Source organism: Atta cephalotes, assembly GCF_000143395.1.
Source record: "Atta cephalotes unplaced genomic scaffold scaffold00003, whole genome shotgun sequence".
NCBI classification, from domain to species: Eukaryota; Metazoa; Arthropoda; class Insecta; order Hymenoptera; family Formicidae; genus Atta; species Atta cephalotes.
This window is the reverse complement of record NW_012130067.1, coordinates 380,564-403,677: the sequence shown is the minus strand read 5'-3', so window position 1 is coordinate 403,677 and position 23,114 is coordinate 380,564. Positions and strand designations below refer to the sequence as shown.

General features: G+C 29.6%; 2 protein-coding genes across 2 annotated transcripts in view; one reads left to right on the top strand and one right to left on the bottom strand.

Moving 5' to 3' along the window:
- Nucleotides 1-139: 139 nt before the first annotated feature.
- LOC105625695 (histone acetyltransferase KAT8-like) lies at nt 140-1,017 on the bottom strand. Its single transcript, XM_012207018.1, has 2 exons — nt 822-1,017; nt 140-417 (listed from the first exon to the last, which is right to left on the bottom strand). Exons 1-2 carry the CDS (start codon nt 1,015-1,017, stop codon nt 140-142), a joined length of 474 nt encoding a protein of 157 aa, XP_012062408.1.
- A 1,736-nt stretch (nt 1,018-2,753) lies between these two features.
- Nucleotides 2,754-23,114, top strand: part of LOC105624312 (formin-like protein CG32138) — a 29,762-nt gene continuing 9,401 nt past the window's right edge. The window contains 14 exon segments of the mRNA XM_012205673.1: nt 2,754-2,972; nt 9,559-9,642; nt 11,632-11,718; nt 13,497-13,576; nt 16,085-16,224; nt 17,674-17,849; nt 18,484-18,560; nt 19,568-19,883; nt 20,339-20,455; nt 21,051-21,291; nt 21,373-21,647; nt 21,867-22,134; nt 22,219-22,346; nt 22,432-22,876. Of these exon segments, the coding sequence (XP_012061063.1) occupies nt 2,754-2,972; nt 9,559-9,642; nt 11,632-11,718; nt 13,497-13,576; nt 16,085-16,224; nt 17,674-17,849; nt 18,484-18,560; nt 19,568-19,883; nt 20,339-20,455; nt 21,051-21,291; nt 21,373-21,647; nt 21,867-22,134; nt 22,219-22,346; nt 22,432-22,876 (2,653 nt within the window).

The following is a 23,114-nucleotide window of genomic DNA, read 5'->3' as shown; positions in this document are numbered from 1 at the left end:
TAACTATATATATATATATATATATATATATATATATATATATATACACATACACATATATGTGTAAATAATAAAAAAAAATTTCATATACATGTGTAAAAATTGCATCTAATATAAAATAAAATTTTTATATACAATTCTATTTAATAGATGTATTTACCTTTTGTACATGATTAATCTCATCATGACGTCTCTTCTGATTTCTAGTAATTTTACGATCAGAAGAATCTAATGCTAATAAATCAGTTCCAGAATTCCTATCATGTCGTTCTATTTCACTCATATCAAACCTGCTAGACATAATTCGATCACGAGGTACCCATTCGTCCAATCTTCTGTTATGTCCATCATAATGGATATAATATTCATAATGACTTTCATTTTCATTATAACGTGTTTGGATAATTTCTGCAGGATCTATGTAATAATAAAATAATAAACAATAAAATCAAACGAAAATACATATAATATAATTCTGCTTATTAACTTAATGTTCAAGATAATTAACTTAATGTTCAATAATATAATCCCAATAAAGCAGTTGCTATGAAAGATAATTCTTATTATGGAAAAATTTCATAACAATATAAAAACTAATCAAAATATCATGATGAAAAAAATAAAACACAGCATGATGCTTTGATTAGTCCTTTATATTGTTATAAGACTTAAATATCTTAACAAATATTATCAGCAGAAAGCTGATAATATAAGTATATGGATAAAACACGTATACTATACATGTTTATAAACTTGTGTTATCACAATCAGTAATAATCATTTTCAAGATTAAAAAATCAAGTACAAGAATTGTTACATACGCCAGGAGTCGTCAGATCTGCGAACGAGATAATGTTCGCCTATATCGAGTGGTAACTCTTCGAGGCTATCAGCATCATCGCCGGAGCCTTTCCCGCCATTCGTCAACGTACTGTCACGCTTTTCCTGTTTCACCATTGTCTCCTTTGACGGCGTTATATTACAACCATCTTTACTTCTCTGTTCGGACTCGGCCATTTTCTAATTATGAATCTGTAATTCACGTGTCACTTGAACCTCTCTGGCCAATACAAACAAAACTTTCAAAAAAGTTGAACATTGTCCGCTGTTGTGACAAAACGACATGAGCTGTCAGCAGTCAGTAGAGCAGAGTTGCGTTCCAAAACTCAAGATAAAGAACATATTACAAATATAAATACGAATAGACGCATTTGGAGTTCGTTCGTTGGGTGTATACGCAGCTTAATTATTGCAACGTTAGCTCATGCGCACACATGTTTGGGCTACAAGAGATATATAGGGAATGTTCTGCTAGTAAAGGCTTAAACACAATAGGCACAGGCAACAGAGGATTCTGTATCTTGAAACGAGAGGGTCGATTCTGTATCTTCAAAGAAGATGAAAATTACAAAAATGAGCGAATTTACTAGGCATTGACCAATGAAATAATCAATATTCTAATAAATTTGCTCACTTTATAATTTTCACCTCGTTTCGAGATACAGAATCGATCTCGAAGTGAAAATTACAAAGGTAAGCGAATTTACTAGAATAATCCATCTAGATAGAATCCATCTTTTGGTAAATTTTACCTGTTGGGCAAGTAATAAGATTATCCAATCACATGCGTGAATTATCAGATTTATTTCACAAGTAAAATTTATCAAAAGATAAAACAACCGGCCCTAAGCTTTTAAAGCTTAAACACAATAAGCATTAGCAATAGGGAATAACGAACCAATCAGAGGATCGCTCTTCAAATAAAGTGAAAATTACAAGTGAGCAAATTTACTAGGTGTTGACCAATGAAATTATCAGTATTCTAATAAATTTGTTAACTTTTATAATTTTCACCTCGCTTCAAGATACAGAATCGATTTTCTGTATTTTTGTAAATTACAAATTCACTTAAGATTTATCAAGTGAAGTGTAAATATTTGAGTGAAAATTTGCTTACTTTTGTAATTTTTACGTCATTTCAAAGTACACGATCGACTTCTCGAATATATTTATCTTAAAATATTTGAATTTCGCAGCAATCGAAAAATGGTGTCATGATCGATGAACGCGCATGTCTGATACATAAAGAGCAGGAAGTGTAGGTGTAGGAATGCAGACGGGCGCGCCGCAGACGGATGATCGCGATTCCGCGAGGTTGTTCGGTGGCTGTCAGTCCATGTTCATGTCAGTGTCGTGATGTGAATGCGAGCAGTGTGGTGTAGGTGTGAACGTCTCGTCGAGCAAACGCAGTGCGCGGCGGAGAGTCGTGCATTGCGAGAATAGCGAACGTCTTGGTATTCGCGATGGACAACCAGGACATCCGCCTGGCAATACCTGTTGCACGTTCCAATACGAACTGCCTTATCTCGTTCGTTTACCAGCATTCCTCCTAACTGCTCCATCACATCAACGAGAACGAGGCGAAGGATGCACTGCACTGCTGCGTTCGTGTCCGTTGTTGACGTTTCTTCATAGATGCGCATGTGATGCGCCGTCGTTGACAGTGCATGTGTGCGTGTGTGCGTGGTCATGTATGTGTGTGTGGTATGTATACGTATGTGTATCATCACACTATACGTTTACGTTTCTCATTACGCCGTTCTGCATCGAGTAATTCAGAGTAATCTAGTGATATAGTGGTGGAGCGAATCGACATATCTCCGAAGATTTCCGTCCGTACGTCCGTAATATAATAATATTCGCCGGCGCAAACAAGCGCGCTCGCGCGCGCGCGCGAACGCTATAGAGGAAATATGGGTATCGTGCAGAGTCGCAGCGGGGAGGGCGATGGTGGTGTACGTGAGGTTTTCGTCGGCGGTGTGAAGGCTGGCATGCCTCATCACTCGTGTCAACTCAACATGGGCATGGGCAGCCTGAGTGGACCTCACACGCGCACGGGTAGCATGCGTAGCGCACCTAGACAGCCGATGCCGGACGCCGTCGAGCTCGAGAGGCGCTTCACCAAAGTGCTCGTGAGTATACTAAGTGCAACACCCTTTTTCTTATTCATAATTTCACGCGCGGCAATTCTAGCAGACGATACCTTATCTGTTGTCACGTAGTACTTTCCATTACTTTTTGTCTCGCCCACTTTTTTCTTTTTCTTTTTTTTATTTTTCCCCAATATTTTGTATTACATTTTTTTATATTTTTTTCGTTTATACAGAAATCGGACAATTAAAAGTTATTTTTTTGTATGTATACGTACGTGAAATATGTTAGGTCCAGTTAGATAAAAGAAAAATTCAATTGTGAATCAAGGTCATATTAATTGTACAAACATTTTGAAATTTGAATGAATAAATAAGTTGAACAATTTTCATGAAAAATATTTTCATGAAAGTTGTAATATTTAATATGAAATGCCATGAATTATTTTGCATTCATGTATTCATTTTATCGTTATTTTTCTTATAGCGATTTTTTGTTGGTACACAAAAATATTTAATATAATGCTTATTTAGCAAAAATAAAATAATTTCTCATCAATAAAATTAATATTTACGTAAACATGGATATTGTGCTTACTTAAATTATGTCTATTTTTATCAATAATTTATTTTATAATCTCGATTTAATTTTTTGTTTTTTTAATTTGTTTTTTTTAATTTGTTTTTTTTTTAATTTGTAGGACTAGAAGAAAATAAAAGTAATTTAAATTAAGATTAAAGTTAATTTACATTGACAAAAATGAATGTTAACCATTTAAACTTTAATGTTTACTATAAGTTAGATACTTTTATAACTTTTTTCCATTCAGTATTATTGCTGAAAATTTATTAAGATTTATATCACGTCTCTCTCTGACCTGTGTGAGTAACGTTACTTTTATTTATGAATAAAAATAATCACATACGTAATGCTCACTATCTACTTGATCATCGAACGTCTTGACATTCGAATATTCACGATGACTAATTATTATGTACATCCGGCACGCGTCTCCTGAACGTGATGAATCTTTCATGATTTGTAATGTTATTTTGTTAAAATTTAAAATTTGATAAAAAAACATTATAAAAATAAAAATATATGCCAAGCACATGAACAATATTTAAAAATAACATTCAATAAGAAATTAACTACTTGAAAGTAAATGAAATCTTTTAATTAGCCAAAACAAATATAAATCTTAAAAAACATTCAAAGATGTATATTTAATTTAATTCATAGGATTCTATTTTTCTATGATTATTGTGATTTAAAGAAAGTTTAAAATATGTAAAGTTAACTCTAATTTAGAATCGTAAAGTTGATCTATCTCTTTCTTACAATTAATTTAAATGGTGTTTTCACCATTTTAATCAACGAAATTCTTTTAAAAGAGATTGAGAACTCTCTGGAGTTCTCAATATCAGAACTCTGCTTATTTTTTGCAAATTTTAAAAAAGTGGAGCCAACTTCACAGAGGTGCACATCATTATCACATGCGATGACAGAATTCTCATGTAAAATCAACGCTGTTAATCGACTGGCTAGAACTTCCTTTTCATGAAAGAGAACAAAGAAAAGTCTGAAGAGCAAGTGTACGCGCCACGAAATGGCCCGTAGCCAAATGGTGTGCACGTGCGAATAGAGTTATTCCTGGGCATTAAATAAAAGAGCCTACCAGTCAAGGGACACTGGTCGCTGCTAATGGTGCTTAAACTGGTTATTATTTGGCCGTGAAAATTTTTGGATAGTACAGCTAATTTCGCACGTTTATGTATATTTGAAGGAGTCACATTAATAACACACATTTTGACCATTTATTCAATGAGAATTTAAATTTCATATGTTTTATTTATTTTTTTTATTTTTTGTGTGTGTCGATAAATTTTTTAAAAAAGAAATTTAAATTGAAATGCACTATTTTTATATTAAAAAAGTTTTTTATTTTATTACTAACAATTTTTTGAGATTATGTTGTATAACACTATTTCCATAATTATAAATATATTATAGTAAAAATCAAATTTGTTAATTAATTATAAAGGTAAAATTATTGTGTAATTATAATTTAAATTACAATATTTAGCTAATTAATTTTGTTAATATCTAAAATAATAAAGTAATTTTGCACAAAAATAATCTCTTTATTTCTTAAATAGTTTTTAAAGTGTTGAAAATGAGTCTTTTTTATACTAATCTAATTCATTAGATTATATTATATAAGTAATATATAAATATATGAATTAAAATATTAAAGGCTTAAACGCTAAATTAGTTGTTTCATTGATATAATTGTGTAATTTATATTATATCACAATATAAATCATAGAATTATCTATTTTATTTAAGATCCATGTATGCAAGATCAGCGATCAAAGTCATCTCGAATGCAATTTGTCTAGCATAATAGATCTAGAATGAGAAAACGCTAATTCCCTCTTTAATTATAATAATCGGTGCTCTTTGTTATGGTCACTAAAGATGCGTCAATAATAATTATATATATTATAGATATATATTGCATATTAGCTGTATTTCTAGAATTGTCCTCCTTCTCTCTTCTCATTTGATATTAAATCGTAAGAAGTAATATCGTAAAAAATCGATAATCTCCGATTATTATGTATGCTAAGGTAGGTTGAAAAGAAAAGAGAATATTTTATTCGAACTGCATCGTACATGACGACGTGAGTCGACATGTTGTCGGCGACGAACGTTGCAATATTTTTCGTGCAAAAAAGAATTGCGAGCATGGGCTTTCCGTCCGGTCCGCATATGTAGAGCTGCGTTACACACTGTCTGCATATTAGGGCGTTATAAGAAACCCAGTGTAATCGCAATGTGCATCATAATCGCAGAAAGAGACAGTCGTTGTTAAATGAACCTCAGTCGCGCGCTGTTTTTCATTGCGACTATAAAGAACAATTGTTCTTTGAATTTGATGTATGGAAAGACGTAGAAACACGTTATTTTTTTATCTTTTTCTTATGAAATATTATTATTATATATTTTTTAATAAAAAATGGCTTCTTTTTGTGTTCTTTGGAACTACTAAAAAATTTTACATGGTATTATAACTATATAGCTTTTAATAATAAAACTTTTCGCGATATAAGAATTTAATCTAAGGTCTTTATTTCAAAAATAAATATTATCTTAATTATAAATTATTAGAATATTGTTTGATATAACGATTTTATTCATCGAAATGTGTATTGTGTTACATTTTTTTAAGTTAATATATTCTAATAATCTTTAATAATATTGTTGCGCCCGCGAAATTTTGCGCTGTGAAATTTTCTCGAGTTTTTGCATGAAGATCGAGAAGTAGCGCGCGTCGGTTGTTCTCCGTGCCTGGATTTAGAATCGACAGGACGAGAGTTTCGTTCCGTTATGTTTTCTGGGCTTTATCTGACTTTATCATTGTACTGATAGTTCCGTCATTAAAGTTCTGGTTTCTAAATAGAGAAGTGTTGTTATTTCCGAGTGCTATGAAAGCGCGATCCATACAGAACGCGAGAACGCGAACGCTACACACGCGAACGCTACACGCGCGAACGCTACACGCGCGAACGTGACTTTATTAATATTAATTCAATATAATGTAAAAAAATTATTTTAATTAAAATAAAAATATCGAAATGAACAGCTTTGCATTAAATATAATTTTTATAGATAAACGATTATATCAAGTAATATCTCGTCAATACTAAATTTATTATTCAATTATATATAATAAAACATTTCGTATTTGTATTGAAAATAGTTCCACTGAAGTCCTTATTAAAGCTTTTTGTCGAATTTTTTAACATATTCGAGCGCCAATTTAACATAATGTGATTATGTTATTTAAATAGCTTGTATTAAATTGATATTCAATATTTCTTAGTATCAAAATAACACAGTTTAAGAATAAATGAACAAATAACAAAAATAATGTGTTTTAAAATGCAATTTTTAAGATGAATAAATAAAATATATGTTAATTTAATATATTATAAATGTTAATTTTATTGAAAAAAAATAATGCTTCCACGGTTGGTTTAAAACTGTGTCAGTATTATCTTTTTAAGTAATATGTTACCTTCTAAAATATTCGTGTTAAATTAACACTCAAATTAAATGGACCATATAAAACATATGAAATATGTTAAATTTAATACAAATTTTCTCGCAATTTTGACTAACATATAATTGAACGTAGGCTTCTTGAGGAAAAGAGTAACTTTTTTAAATTTTCTACATCTACCGTTTAAAGACAGAACTATATAAAGCTATATAGTACTTTATATTTGTATGTTTTTATAATGTTGTATATTATCAAGTAAGTAAGTAGTAATATTAATGACGCGTGTAAAATAATGGCGCAATAATGAAATCTGTAGATACTAGAGCGTAACTTTTCGACTTTCTAAAAAAAAGAATATAATTTCCTATATACAGACTGTTTGTAACACATTCTTAGAAATATAATTTTTCTAAATTTAGAAATAAAATCATACATTACTTTTTATTTTATTATAATTTCTAATTTGAAACATTATTTTATGATTACAAACTTTATGATATTATAATTCCATTATAACAGGGTTGGTAAAAAACATGTTTTAAACAGTTTAAAATATGTTTAATTGTTGTTTTTAATATGTTTTAAACATGTTTTTTTGTAACATTATTTAAAGCATATTTGAAATATTAAAAACTTAAATATATTTAAGAAAAAACATGTTGTTCTTAAAAAAAAAACATTATAGTTTTTGCCACCTTGCATTATAAATATTATAATAGAAAAATACAATATTATTTTATAGGTAAATATTATTTTAAGGTTAACCCTTTTAAAATTCAATGACCTCGTCAAGATTTTAAGATTTTAACTATCGCTTGTTATTCATTGAAAAATTATTAACAAATTGTTTAAAAAACAACGTCTAATTTCTGTTACATACAGTGTTAAGAACTATCCTGAACACTCCCCTTCTTGCGTAATGACTTTCCATCGTGAAGCAAGTTATAAGAACATGAATGAACTGTTCTAAACCCTGTTTCTAAACACAAATACACAATGTTTTTTATCATGTGTTCCTATTTCTCTATTTACGTAAATTGTTAAATCGTCCTTCTTTTTCCTTGCAGTTTTGTTTTGTCGTTATACATATTAATTCTATGTATATATAATTATATGTATATTAATATATGTAATATATTGTATATGTAAACAAAATAAAATTATTTTGTTTACATATACAATATATTACATATACAATATATTATTTTTCGTCTATCTCCGCAATTTCTTCTTATCTTCGTCAGTTTTTCTTCGTCAGTTTTCGTGTTATAGGAATACATTTTTCTTTTCTTCACAAATTTGTCTTCTGAACAGAAATCCTTTTATCTCTCTCTTCCTCGTATTCTATTCTTTACGTCTTCTCAACCAATATTTTTCTCATGTACCCATTGAACATATTCATATCTCAAAAACGAGTCGTTTCCATTTTTTTGTTTCCTCCAATGTCCCTTTACTGTCTATTAATCTAATGCGTTTCTCTTTCTTCCGGGTCATTACCCTTTCACTCTTTCTCTTTTTCTTTCTTCTTTCTACCCATCACACATATATAAATTTGTTCAGGCATGACGTGGGTGAGGATGAGGGTATCGGCTTGGTAAAGTATAATGATTGCTACATAGAGGATCCTGGGCGTTACTAACTGACATGCTGCGATTAGGGAGCAGTTAATAATCTATTATAATTCGCAATTAAATTGAGAAAAATAAATAAATTAAAAGAAATAATCCTATTTTCGGTCAAAATTTTCGGTCTTAAATATTTCGATGTGAATTTACATACATATTCAATTTTACAAAATTGCGCGACGAAATGTTTTTTAAGCTCTATAAAGCTGGCAGCACTAAACCAGCAAAATCAAATCAGAATATTTAATTCTTATTTTGTACTAAATTGTACCATTAATGACAATTTTGTATTATATACCATTACGAAAAAAATCGTAGTACAACTAACTTAATATTAAGTTGGCAGGATCAATTCGAAATAAAAAAAAAAGAAAAAAGTGCTTCATCTGTTCAAATCAGCAGTTAAAAAGTAGAATTAATGAGAATCACAACCATATAAATAGGAATATTAGTCAGCTTTTAATTGGTTGCAAAGAAAAAAAACGTTTCATTAAATCTTGAGAAGCAGTTTCATTAAATCTTGAGAAGCGTTACATATACTTATAATTTCAATTACCTGATAACATTTTTTATACAAAAAAATTTTCATTGTTTTTAAGATATCTGAAATTCTACTAATATTCAAAAAGAAATGAAAAAATGTCTTGAGTTTTCTTTCTTTTAAAATTTGATTATTTTTAAAATAAAAATATTATTTTTCAAATAAAAAATTATTTCTGTTTCATTCAAAAATTTATTTATTAAAAAATTTTTTTAAACAAATATTAATTTGAATTATTATAATAATAAGTAAAAAACAGAGGAAAGCGTATTTTCTATATTTGTAACATTAATAAATTACACAAAATTTATAAAATTAATAAAATAGAATTTGCTAAATATAAAATATATATGCTGATTAAAATAATAGGTACAGTGTTTCTTGTATTGCAGGCCTCCATGGATCTACCACCGGATAAGGCGAAACTGTTAAAACAGTATGACAACGAAAAGAAATGGGACATCATATGTGATCAAGTGAGTGTGTGTGTGTGTGTGTGTGTGTGTGTGTGTGTGTGTGTGTGTGTGTGTTGTGTTATATATATATATATATATATGTGTATATATATATATATATATATATATATATATATGTATGTATATAAAATTTATATAATAATCTCAAAATGAATTTAGATAGTAATTGTAGTATAGATAGAGCAACGATTGAAATCGATGTAATCGAATTTTATTTTTTTTTGCATCGTATTACAAATTTCCCATACTCGGAACATTATGGGTCATTTCTTAAAAAATTGATTTTTTTAAAATAAAAATGTAATTTCATTTTTATTTCAAAACAAATAAACATTTATTAAAAATACTCAATAAATAAAAAATATATAATCTCTTAATTATATAAAAAAATGAGATTATTAAAAAAAATCTTACGTTTTAAAGCAATTTGACCGTTTGATTCTTTATTTATGAAGATGGTGTCCCGATCTTCCTCTTTTCATGATTTTGGAGACATGACAAAACTAAACTCTGTAAATTCTTTATTTTTCTTAACAATCGATACTTCAATATTCATTTCACTATAGATATAGAAGAAGGAAAATTTCCCTTTCCTCATTGTGCTTTTCACTAAAAATTGATGATACATTAAGGCCATTTCGATCAATTCCAATTAACTTTAATCGGTTAGTCTATAAAAATTGGCCAATCGCATCTGTTTTAAGTGAAATGATAAATACGATTAGTTAATTTCAATGGCCTAATCGTCGATCAAAGTTAATAGTTAGTCGAAGTGGTCCTTAGGTCATCAAGTGTACAGAAAACATACACAGATAGTTATCTACATGCAGAATCACATTCAGCACAAAGGCAGTCAGCAATTAACTTACTTGTGCATATAGGATTCACCATCTCTGACAAAGAATACCTAGAAGCAGAACTCAACCATCTAAAACAAATCTTACAAAAAAATGGGCATGATAAAAGAGATATAAATAAAATAATCAGCAAACAGATAAGATGACGAATCTTATCACACAATCAGACAAAAGTATTCTTTTTATTCTCCCATATGTTCTCAAAGGAACAATAAATAGGATAGGCAGGATATTTTATATTAAACAAGCACAGTATCTGAATCATTTTTATATCCTCTAAAAAGATAAGACAAATGTTGAGAAATCTCAAAGACCAAAGACCCATTCAATTCCGCAAGAATATATAAAATGCCTTGCTCTTGCGGAAAATATACATTGGAGAGACTGGAAGAATAGTCAATTTACGGATGAAAGAACGTCAACGTGAAAATATCACACAGTTAGCATTATCAGAACACAGCATTGAAATAGGACATCAAATATTGTTTAGTAAAACAGTAATAGTCACTATTACATCATATTTTCCAAGAAAGTATAGAGATGTTATAGAGATACAAAAACATCTCAAGAATCTAAACAGAGATAATGATTATGGGTAGAATATGGAAGACTATTCTCCCAGTCGAAGATTGATCGACCTATTCTCCCTTTTCTCCATTCTCTTCCCTCATTCTCCTTCTACCTTTAAACAGCGTATATAAAAGGAACCCCTTGGAAAAGCAATTCAGCATCAGGCTGCTTTTCGCTCTGATAAAATGAATTACAATGTTCACGAAATGTAGGCATTCTAATAATGGATTTAGACGCGGAGATAAAAACGCATAGCCTTTATCATAAAAATATATAATCGTAAAAATATATAACAAGAACATGTATTGATATTATTGTATAAAGAATAAATAAATACTAATATTGAATCCTTTTAATTATAAATATAGAAATTAAAATTAGAAATTCAACATTAACAGACCAAAAAGACAATTTATTATCTGGCCATAGTATCAAAATTAATGCTTTAGCAGAGAAAAGAGTTTATGAATGTCAAATTATTATATTTATAAGAAATTGAGAATTATAATTGAATTAGATTCATATAAATAAGTTAGTCATAATGAAACATTTATATTTACAGGAAAGAGTACAAGCTAAAGATCCACCATCCCATTACTTGGCGAAATTACGTACTTATCTGGATCCTACAGCATCACGAAGCCATCGAGTATGTTTTTTAAAAATATTTTTTTACATTTTTTTTCCCCATTAACACCATGTGCATGCGCATTTTCATTTATACGCATAATATAATCATTTTTTCAAGCAAAAATTAATATATTTTAAAGACATGTTGATTACATATGCTTATTTTAACTCTTCAGTAATCGCGTGGGACTCAAATTGACACAGTTAGGTGTTGTTTGCTAACTTTATAATCCTGTAGTTTATATGAAAATGATAAAATATCAATATAAATCAAAATAATAAAACAAACGTTTCGATTTTTAATATAGTTATCTTTGGTTTTATACAATTACAATGCTGCCATAAGATATTGTAAATTAACAAAAATGAAATTCTATATTATTTGTTATAAATAAATGCGAGATATTCTTCTTCTTATATCATGAATACAAATTCAATTGTCCGATCGAGTTATTTCAGACGATTGACTCACCCTGACCAAATCATCAATTTAAGAAATTTATTCCGGTTCTACATTGTATAGTATAATGCATAATCATAATACATACATTGTAAAATATGTATCCATGCGTATTGTAGCACAAATTAATTTCTTTTTTTGAACTGTTATTTTTCTCCCAAAATTGAATTCATATATATGTGTGTATATGTATGTATGTATATATATATAAAATATATATTCCTTCTCAAATTAGCCATTTCATCACAAAAGCTTAAAATTGTTATCACGCAATGTGATTTTAATGTCGGAGACTTTTTCAATAATGCGAAAAATCAATCAAATCTTGATGCTAATGCGTAGTTTGAAAAGTATTTGCTTCCACTATAACTTTTAGCTCATTATTATCCAAACTGAGAAAAAAAAGTGATTGTGATAACTATTTTTTTTGCAATATTGGCAAAGCACACATAGTGTATTGGATTCAATAATAGAAGAATTAGAATTATTATCTATTATTTGATATATATATATATATATATTTATCTCATAATTTTTATTTCTTAATAAAACATTATAAACGCATTTTATAAGTTATTGTATTATTTTATGTCTTATTATAGGTCATATATTCCACATTATGAGTAATCTTATGTTCCATCACGAGATATATGGCAAAAATGTAAGGATTTCAACATTTTTTTTTAATATGAAAATCAAGTATTTCAGATTCCTAATATTTTTTTCATGATAGTAAACAGTACAAAATTTTTGCTAATATAATATATATCTTAAACATAGTAAATAGTAATAAATTAAGTTTTTTGTTAGGTGTGACATATGTATCGGATTTATCCTACTCTACAATGCGTGTATTATGACTGTACAATGGTTAGGGAACCAGAATAAATTTCTTAAACGGTCTGGTCATTAGGGAGAGTTAACTGCCTTGAATATAATATACTTAATCGGATTGGACATTGAATTGAATTTACCATATAAAAAGAGGAATTATCTCCCACTATTTATTTATAAATAATAAAGATTTGTCATTGTTAATTTGCAATGTTATTTAATGGCAGCGTTGACAACTTGTAATTGTGTAACACTGAAGATAATCATGTTAAAGTCGAAAATTTTGTTTTATTAATTTGACATGTATTATTGTTTTTATTATTTCGATATGGATTACGGAATTAAAGTTAGCGATCTCTAGCTTCATTCGATTAACCTTTACTTAAGAAATATTAAATTTCTTTATCTTTTTTACAATGATAATTGGATCCATCCGCAAGAAGTTCATTATCAAACAGATACTAATGATTACACAGTCGTATCGTTTCCTTATGTTCTTCCAGAAAAGAAAAATGGTCGGAGAATCTACATCGACTCAAGTATTACGTGACTTGGAAATATCCTTACGCACAAATCACATTGAGTAAGAACTGACTCTAATAATTATTTAACCATCATAATAATTTATTCAGCTTGAAAAATTTTACCATCTTAATATACATTTTATTTCGGCTATCTTATGAACATTTTTTTTAAATTGTACTCTTAATAAACTATTTTTGATACTCTCTAAATTTCTTGGAGTGAAATCTCACTTCAAAAGAGTTAAAAATTACTGCTATTATTGAAAAAGAGTACAAAAATTTGTACTCTTTGATAAGAGTGACAGATTTTCACTTTTATTAAAGAATACAAATTTTTCACCTTTTTTGGGGGGGAGAGAGATTTCACTTTTGAAATGAAATTTATTCTAAAAAAGGAGTGAGATATTTCTTTCCTTTGGAATGAATCTCACTCCAAAAAAAATTAAAAATCTGCCACTCTTATTCAAGGGTGCAAATTTTTTACTTTTTTAATAATGGCAGTATTTTAACTCTTTAGAGTGACATTTCACTCCAAAAAATTTAACAGTGTGGCCGCAAAAATTTTCCAAAAATTACGTAGATTTGATTGTATCGAGGACATGGATCTTTATCGTTTCCCTAAGGAATTTGGCGAAGTTAAATCTTCATAAAGAATCTTAATTTGAAGAATTGACCAAACAGAAATAAAAATTATCATAAGGAGAGATTTTTTTTTATATAAGCATTATATTTGTACGATTTGTTCAAGTTTTTCATCTTTTTTAACTCAGTGGCAAGCTGCTTTTCTTCTTTTTGTTTAATTTGCTCCTATCTCCAAGGAGATTTCGTCACAGGTTTCATTGAGAGGTGACGTAGAGTATACAAGGAAAAATCCCAAGTGCCTTAGCGCTGGATGGCAACATAAGTCATCAGCCGATAGGGAACCGGCAGTGGCTCCAAAACCTCGCGGTAAGCGGCATGATATCCGTCGCTGGGATGGGACGAAAAGGTCAGGAGCAGGAGCCGAAGCGCCTGCGCAAATACCGCGAGTGAGAGCCGCGCGAATATGAGTCATAGATTGCGGTTACAGACTTTATCAAAGCTCACAAATAAAAGGCAAATTTTAGTTGAGGGATTATGTAGCGCATAGATAATGTAATGATGATTATTTTCAGAATTGATAGGCTCTTGCAAAGCAGAGCGTAGCGGAAATGTGTGTGGGATTCAGTCGGAAGATAGTTAAAGATAGTTGCTTCCCATTTACACACAAGTGAAACTGAGTCTAAAATGAGCTGAGTATTTTATACTCAGGTTAATGATGTAATTATTTGCTTATTTTGGTAAAAAGTTATCATCGACAACACAGGTTCAGAACTTCATTTTTAAAGTGAATTTACGAAGCACAGTCTCGATCTTGTGCAGATTGTAGGCAAAAACTCAGTTAAATCTCACTTGTCATAATGCAAAAGGAACGCGCATTCAACTGAGTTATGATGTCATAAGTGAGAATTATCTGAGAATCGGTGTAAATGGGCAGCAACTAATACATGGAATCGTGGGATGTCTACATATATACAGGAAGGATCGTCAATGATATTTTTGCGGGAGAGGCTGTAATCGAGATTCAAATAGTTATTTCTAAAACTTTAGCATAGTAATGAGACTGGATATGAGACGCATACAACAAAATCAAGATTTTTTGTTCTTGGATAGATATTCTTAAAATAAAAATCGCCTTTAACGAGCATTCAATTTATCAAAGCTGTTTCTCAAATAAGATGTGGAAATAGAATAAAGATCCGAGTAAACTTTAAAATATTAGATACCTTTCCGTATGGCATGTTAGTCTATGATTTCGATTTGCCAAGAATGCCACTATGAGAGAGGATCCAAATAAAATTCAACTTAATTTTATTTTACCGCGCCTTAAGGATGAGGACTTTAATGCGAGGAATTAAATGATTATTAGTTTTGTTACGATGACTGTTAAGGGCATCCAGAACGCGTGCGTGCGTGTGGACGGGCGCGGTCGAGCGCACGTGCGTGTGTGCGTGCGTGTACATTTGTGATATTGTCATATTTGCTCTCAGAACCTTAAAAATCTCGCTACTTATACCTTTCAAAATTCATAACTTTAAATCGACACTTTATTCTGATAAGATCTAATTTTGCCAACTTTCTTGAAAAAATAATAGAGGGACGTGTTCTCACAATCACATGACTTTTGAAAAATTTTAAAAGTTGATATCGGACATAAAGTGTAATTGTGATATTTATATTCTTCTTTCAAATACATTGTCAAAGGATGGTTTTAAATGAGTATAAATTTTCGGACTCTTGGAATTTTAAATTAAAATTATCGAAGCATGTGAAATTTTTTAATATTTGAAATGAAGGAGAGAAGATTGCAACTGCATATATTCTATTTCATTTTGTGCAATGTAATTACATATTCCATTGTATTAATCATTGATCACATAAATAATTATATTAATAGTGTTCAGCATTATATATATTATATTATACGTTTATTTGTTCGTTTGAATCGGCTTTTCGTCATCTGTATTTTGAATCGAGCATTGTTGTAGATGGGTGAGAGAATTCTTAGACGAAGAAAATCAAGGTTTGGATGCTTTGATAGACTATCTCAGCTTTAGGTTATTAATGATGCGACATGAGCAACGACTTTTGGAATCTTACACAAATTCTGAAGAAAAATTGCAAACCGGTAAGAAAATTAAAAAAATAAAATCAGAGAATCTATCCTATAGTTTACTAGATATAGCGCTTAACTAATAATGTTGACGTTGCTGTTCCAAATCCTGAATTTTTTAGAATATATTTTTTTTAAATATTATTACACAAAATAAAAAAGTAGGAGAAATTTCTCTTATTAATAAATTCGTGGGCTAATTAAATAAAATCTTACGTTGTATGATGAAATTATTTGTAACGATGATGGTATAAGAACATGCACTATTAAACGCACCTTCACGTCAACCGTATGACGTATATTTTTAAGCAAGTAAAAATTTTGATCAAGCATTTGTGCAAAACTGTTTGTTTTTAATAGAGCAAAAACAGCATTTAGAAATAGTATTTCGTGGAGATTGTATCTAATTCATTAAAATTCTTTCAATCGCACCAGTTATCCATTCTGATTTTTGAAAATATGTTACGGTATGTATGGTTTGCGTCAAAACTGATAGATGAAAGAGAAGTATTCATGAATGTAAATGAAGTATATTTTTCTCACAATATTTTAAAACAATCATATAACTGTAAAAACGCAGTTTTTGTACGATATTTGCAAGATGTACGAATAATTATTTGCTTGTTTTCATGATATAACATGTACTCTATTTATTTTCAATGAATAAAATATTTGATTTATTTGTGTATAGTAATCACTTATTAAACAAATTTTCTGGGCAGAGAATATAAACAGAAAGAAATGCATCTTTGTAATATACGATAAATAGACAAGATGTATTAATCTATGTGATTGATTTTATGCAATAATTGTATTTTATTTAGAAAAAAAATTTTGGAATTTGAATCAGCAAGGTCGAGAGATTACTAGCAAGCGCACTGTTCCACCGAACTCTTCGATCAAGCGGTCTATTCGAACTTACTTATTAGCTGCACTTATTATACTCAAAACATTTTTTTAAACGTTTGAGAGCGCACCTTATCTATTTGCTCAGTATCACTTGACGTCAATGCCAATCGCTATAATTTTGTTGAAATCGATTACGTCGTAAGATTTCCTTATGACGTTTCTAATAATATAATGTTTACGATAAATACATATTTACGATAAATTATGCACAATAAATATATAATATAAAGATTTAATTAATATTTTGATAAGTCGAACTCTACATTTATTTAGAAAAACAAATATCTGCTTTTTTCGTTTAATCACGGATTGCTACAATAGTATTATTAAAGATCACATTACTATCCGTGGAAAATATTTTTGTGAATAAAAAAATTCTCTCTTTTTTAATAAAAGTCCATTTTTTTAAATAAAAAGTCTAAGTAGTTTAAGACATTACGTAAAGATTATCGAATGAATATTGTGTATATAAGATAATTAGATACTAATGTTCTTATGACAAATTGGCTTATCGTAGATTTCAAAAATAATAAATCGGTGATAATATTAACACAGCGGGCAGTGATACCTCACCATTAAACAACGGGTGCTTGAGGCCGCCTCTTCACGAGCTTAAAGATAGTCCTGGGGTCAAAAGGAGATCTCGACATGTGGCACGCCTAAATATGGGTGAAGCAAAGGATGATATTCATGTTTGCATACTGTGCATGCGTGCCATCATGAACAATAAGGTAAATATTAATTCGCATGCAAGCAGCTGTTTAAGATTAATTCTAACATTCGAAAAGACTTGTGACTCTTGATTTTATCATTTTAACATGTTCATATCAATATGTAATTAGAAAAGGAAGTTATACAAATTATAAACATAAACTATAATTCTTGCATAACGAATTTGTATATTTTTACTAAAATTAAATAATATATATTATTTAATTTATAATATAATATATATTATATTATAAATTAAAAGTAACATATATTATCTTATATAGAGATACAAGTTTCAACTTGTATATTGGATGTTTTATACTTATAATTTATTTAAAAATTTTTGAATATTTATCTACTTGTTGATAAAATAGATCTTTGGACTTTATTTGTCTATGGTCAATTTGTATCTTCTTGTTTTCTCTGACAAAGAAAAGATTGAATGCATTCTTTCTTCGATTTTAATGAACTTTTAGTATGTTGTTTTTCACACGTAAAATAAAAGACACGTATTTTTTTGTATGTGCTAAGTCACTTTTAAAAGGTAAAACATCTCTTCGAAAAAGATTGATTTTTTTCATTTGGATCGAATATCATCGAAACTCGCCTACGTATAATAAAATGTATGAATATATTTATATTGATTTTTCACAGTATGGATTTAACATGGTTATTCAACACAGAGAAGCTATCAACTGCATTGCATTAAGTTTAATTCACAAAAGTCTGAGGTAAGTCACACACATGTATTGTCTATTATTATCTCGTATTGTTTAGAAATAATTTAAAACATGTAACAATATCCGTAATGTGTTGTAACAACTTATTCATTTTATATTTAAATTACTATAGTTTTTGCTTAAGAACTGCATATTCTGAAAGGGTTATCGTTTAAAAATCTTTATCTTTTTATAACAGGATAAATTTTGACAAAACAGTTGTATGTAAGTACAATAAACTAAACTGAGTCGAAAAATATCATTTTGCAATTTTTGAGATATTCGAAAGATCGCCGAATAACGCGCATCCATTCAATCTACTATCAAAGCGCGCGAGATATGATCAGTAGGGGAATAATTTTTTTTTTCACCGCTTATGTATAATAATTTGGTGAACATTTTTTGCATCATTTCAATTTGATTTATCAATTTTGTCGTCATTTTTATATTTAAGATGGCTAAAACGGAAGTCTGCCGTCAATCTTTCGGGACAGAGACCGACTATTTTACTTACTCAAGAAAAATAAAACATTTGTTTAATAACAGCAAAGATTTTTTAATTATTTATATTTTATGATATAAAAAGTGATAAAATGACAGTCGATCAGCGAACTGTCGGGGCGATATCAGTCTGCCATCCCCCCAAAAAATACGATATTAATAGGATAGTTGTCATTTCAACAAAGTTGGAATTTGATACAATAATAATTTATTATATATGATGTAAGAAAAATAATCTGCCAGCCTTTTTTGTCAGAACAAGACTTTAATGTAATAAGGGTCGGTTGTTCAAATGCATCAGCCACACACCAAAGCATCCAAGTAAACTCATTCAACGATCTTTACTAATTAATTTCTCATAAATTATTGCGAAAATTGCAAAATGATACAGGATTTTTCGATTCAGTTTAGTCTATTTATACGAGCGCTTTGTAAAACTTATCGGACTTCCTGTATATTATATTTTGTAATTGCTCTCATGATTTAGCCATTACAATAAATGTACCATTCTCTTTCAGGACGAAAGCTTTAGTATTGGAACTTCTCGCTGCAATCTGTTTAGTGAAAGGTGGCCACGAGATCATTTTGTCAGCGTTTGATAACTTCAAAGAAATGTGTTCTGAGAGGAGAAGATTTACGACACTTATGGAATATTTTACTCAGTATGATAGTTTCCATATAGAGTTTATGGTTGCTTGTATGCAATTTGTCAATATTGTCGTGCATTCGGTAGAAGACATGAACTTCAGAGTACATCTACAGTATGAATTCACAAAGCTTGGATTAGATGAATATCTTGAGAAGCTTAGACACACAGAGAGCGAAGATTTACAGGTCAGTAAATTGTGAATGCGTATAAAATTTATTATGTGTATATTTATATGTATATTTATACATTTAAAAATATTTATTAAATATAAAATTTATTAAATACAATTAAATTATTAATGTAAAATTTTACAAATAATGCACTGATTGCAAATAAATATTTTTATGTTTGTCTTTTTTAATCAGTTATATTAGGGAACAAAAAAAATAAGACGATAGATATCTGATAGAAAAAAATTTTATTCTTGTTTTCACAATATAATTTAATAACGATCAAGATATCTCTATCATATACGATATGATAAATACTTTAATAAGTTAATAGCAATCAATATTTGTAATACAGAATAAATAAATACTTTCCAATTATGAGTGAAATATTCTGCCTGATAATAATTTTAGTTTTATTAGTTTCTTTTATGTTTTTTATATAAATTATCATACATTATCTTTTGCTTTAGGTTCAAATCTCAGCTTATTTAGATAATGTGTTTGATGTAGCTGCCTTAATGGAGGATAGTGAAACAAAGACTGCAGCATTGGAAAAAGTAGCGGAATTAGAAGATGAACTTGGTCATGTAAGATATAAACTTTCACTTTTTTTATATAAAACCACTAGAAAAAGAAAAATGGTTTAAACACATAATCCATAAAATCCAATTTATAGAAACAGCTTTATATAAAAATGCACTAGAGTTTGTTTAATTATTGTTTTTTTTATACATATATGAATATATATTTAATTTTTTTAATTAGAACACAATGATCTTTTAACATTTCAATTTTAATTTCCGATTTACGATTTAATTAAATACTGAGCTATTTGATGATTTTTATTCTTTGATATGATTGATTATTACGATGTTTCCGATTCGATATCGCTTTGCAATTTTTTAAATTGACGTTTCTTGCTTTACTGTAAAGCGAAATCGTTAATTGTCAATATTATATTGAGGATCCAAACCGAGGATCGAAACGTCTATTCAATTCCTATCAATATAATTTCTATACATCCTGTGTTGGTCCTACAGACTTTATTATAATTATTTGATTTATTTATTTCTTTTGAACCTTTATTCTTTAATGTATGGTTATCTATATAATTATATGTATATATATATATATATATATATACACAATATATATATATATAATTGATTGCGTTTGACACAGGCACATGATCGTATGGCAGAATTAGAAAGAGAATCGTTAGCAAAATTGGCGGAATTGGAGACGGAGTTAGGTGCGATCAAAATGGATTATGCCGAGGCTTTGGAAACACGTAGATCAGTGGAGGAAGAACTCGCAGCCTTAAAGAGGCAAAGACAGGATTCTGCCCGAAGACAGAGTGTCCTGGAGAACAAAATTATCGAGCTGGAAACTCTCACGGGAACACTAACGAAAGGCTCATCAGGTATCTTAAATTGAAGTATTTATATGATAACTAATAAACAACAAAAGCGGAATCCCGTTCAAATGCCTATCGATTTTTCAGCCGCTAGTCTACGAAATGGCACCGCAACAAGTCCTCTAAATAATTCGGATAATATTACATCAGAGATATTCACCTCGACACCGTCACCGACGTCGCATGAAGCGCTTCCAGTGGCTCCTGCACCACCACCTCCACCTCCTCCACCGTGTCCACCGCCGCCTCCTATGGCACCTCTTTCTCTGGGAGATCATAAGTTACCACCAACTGTTCCGATACCTCCACCACCTGCCGGCATGATGCAAGCACCCAATGGAGCAATGACTATCAAACGAAAAGTATAATTTCATTTATTCTGCATTTCTATATTGCATTAACACTTGAATAATCAATGTTGAATATATTAATATATTTTTTAGTAAACGTGCATTTAGTTATTTATTGATCATTATGCTCTTTTTTATTGCAAGAAATTATATCGTTTCGTTGTTTTTTCCCGGATTATTGCTTTGACTTAACATAAGATTTTCATTCTCATCATTCTCACATTCTCTCAGGTCCAAACAAAGTACAAGCTTCCGACACTTAATTGGATTGCTCTTAAACCTAATCAAGTACGGGGTACTATCTTCAATGAGCTGGATGACGATCGTTTGCATAATCAAATCGACTTTTCTGACTTTGAAGAGCGATTTAAGATCGGCATGAGTGGACACGTAGCCAATGGTAACAGTGAAATCGATGGACTTCAAAATTTTCCGAGTAAACGATTTAAGAAATCCGAAAATGTATCACTTTTGGAGCACACAAGATTACGAAATATTGGTAAATAAATTATTTATCATGAGATAATATGTGATACGTAGAAATAAATTTTTCACTTATTTCTCACTCTTCTTTCAATTTTAGCTATATCTCGCCGAAAAATGGAAATGCCAATCGAGAAAGTAATAATGGCGGTAAATGCTCTCGACTTAAAAATCCTTTCACTTGAAAATGTAGAATTATTGCAACGTATGGTGCCTACGGATCAAGAAGTATGCTTGCTCTATATTTGATATTATCATTATTAAAATATCTCATTTTATACAACTTCAATAAAATAATATAAATTAATTTCAGATTAAGGCTTACCGCGAATATATTATAGAAAAAAAGAATGTCAATTTGTTGACTGAAGAAGATAAATTTTTGATGCAACTTGGTAAAGTCGAAAGAATATCTACCAAATTGTCAATTATGAATTATATAGGAAACTTTTTTGATAATTTACATCTCATTACGCCACAAATACATGCTGTGATATCTGCATCCAGTTCGGTTAAGAGTTCAAAGAAGTTAAGATCAGTATTAGAAATTATTCTTGCCTTTGGTAACTACCTAAATAGTAGCAAACGGGGCCCTGCGTATGGCTTCAAATTACAAAGCTTAGATACATTATTAGATACGAAATCGACTGATAAAAGGATGTGCCTTTTGCATTATATTGTTGCCACGATACGCGTAAAGTTTCCAGAACTTATTAATTTTGAATCAGAATTAATGTACATCGACAAAGCTGCGACAGGTACGTCTTATTTGATTATTTATAATATAGGAATCTTCGTATTTAATTACAAATTATATAAAAATAAGTTAATGAAATAGTATTTGGTATAAAATTTGATTTAAATTTTGTTCTTATTTAAAATGTTTATTTCTATTGCACAACTACACACACACACACACACACACACACACACACACACACACACACACACACACACACACACACACACACACACACAATAACTAATATATATATA

Bases quoted from the DNA above. Each gene is read 5' to 3' on its own strand.
- LOC105625695 (XM_012207018.1), bottom strand. From the start codon at position 1,017: ATGGCCGAGTCCGAACAGAGAAGTAAAGATGGTTGTAATATAACGCCG. The intron at 418-821 runs GTATGTAACAAT...ATTATTACATAG, and splicing joins CAGATCTGACGACTCCTGGC to ATCCTGCAGAAATTATCCAA.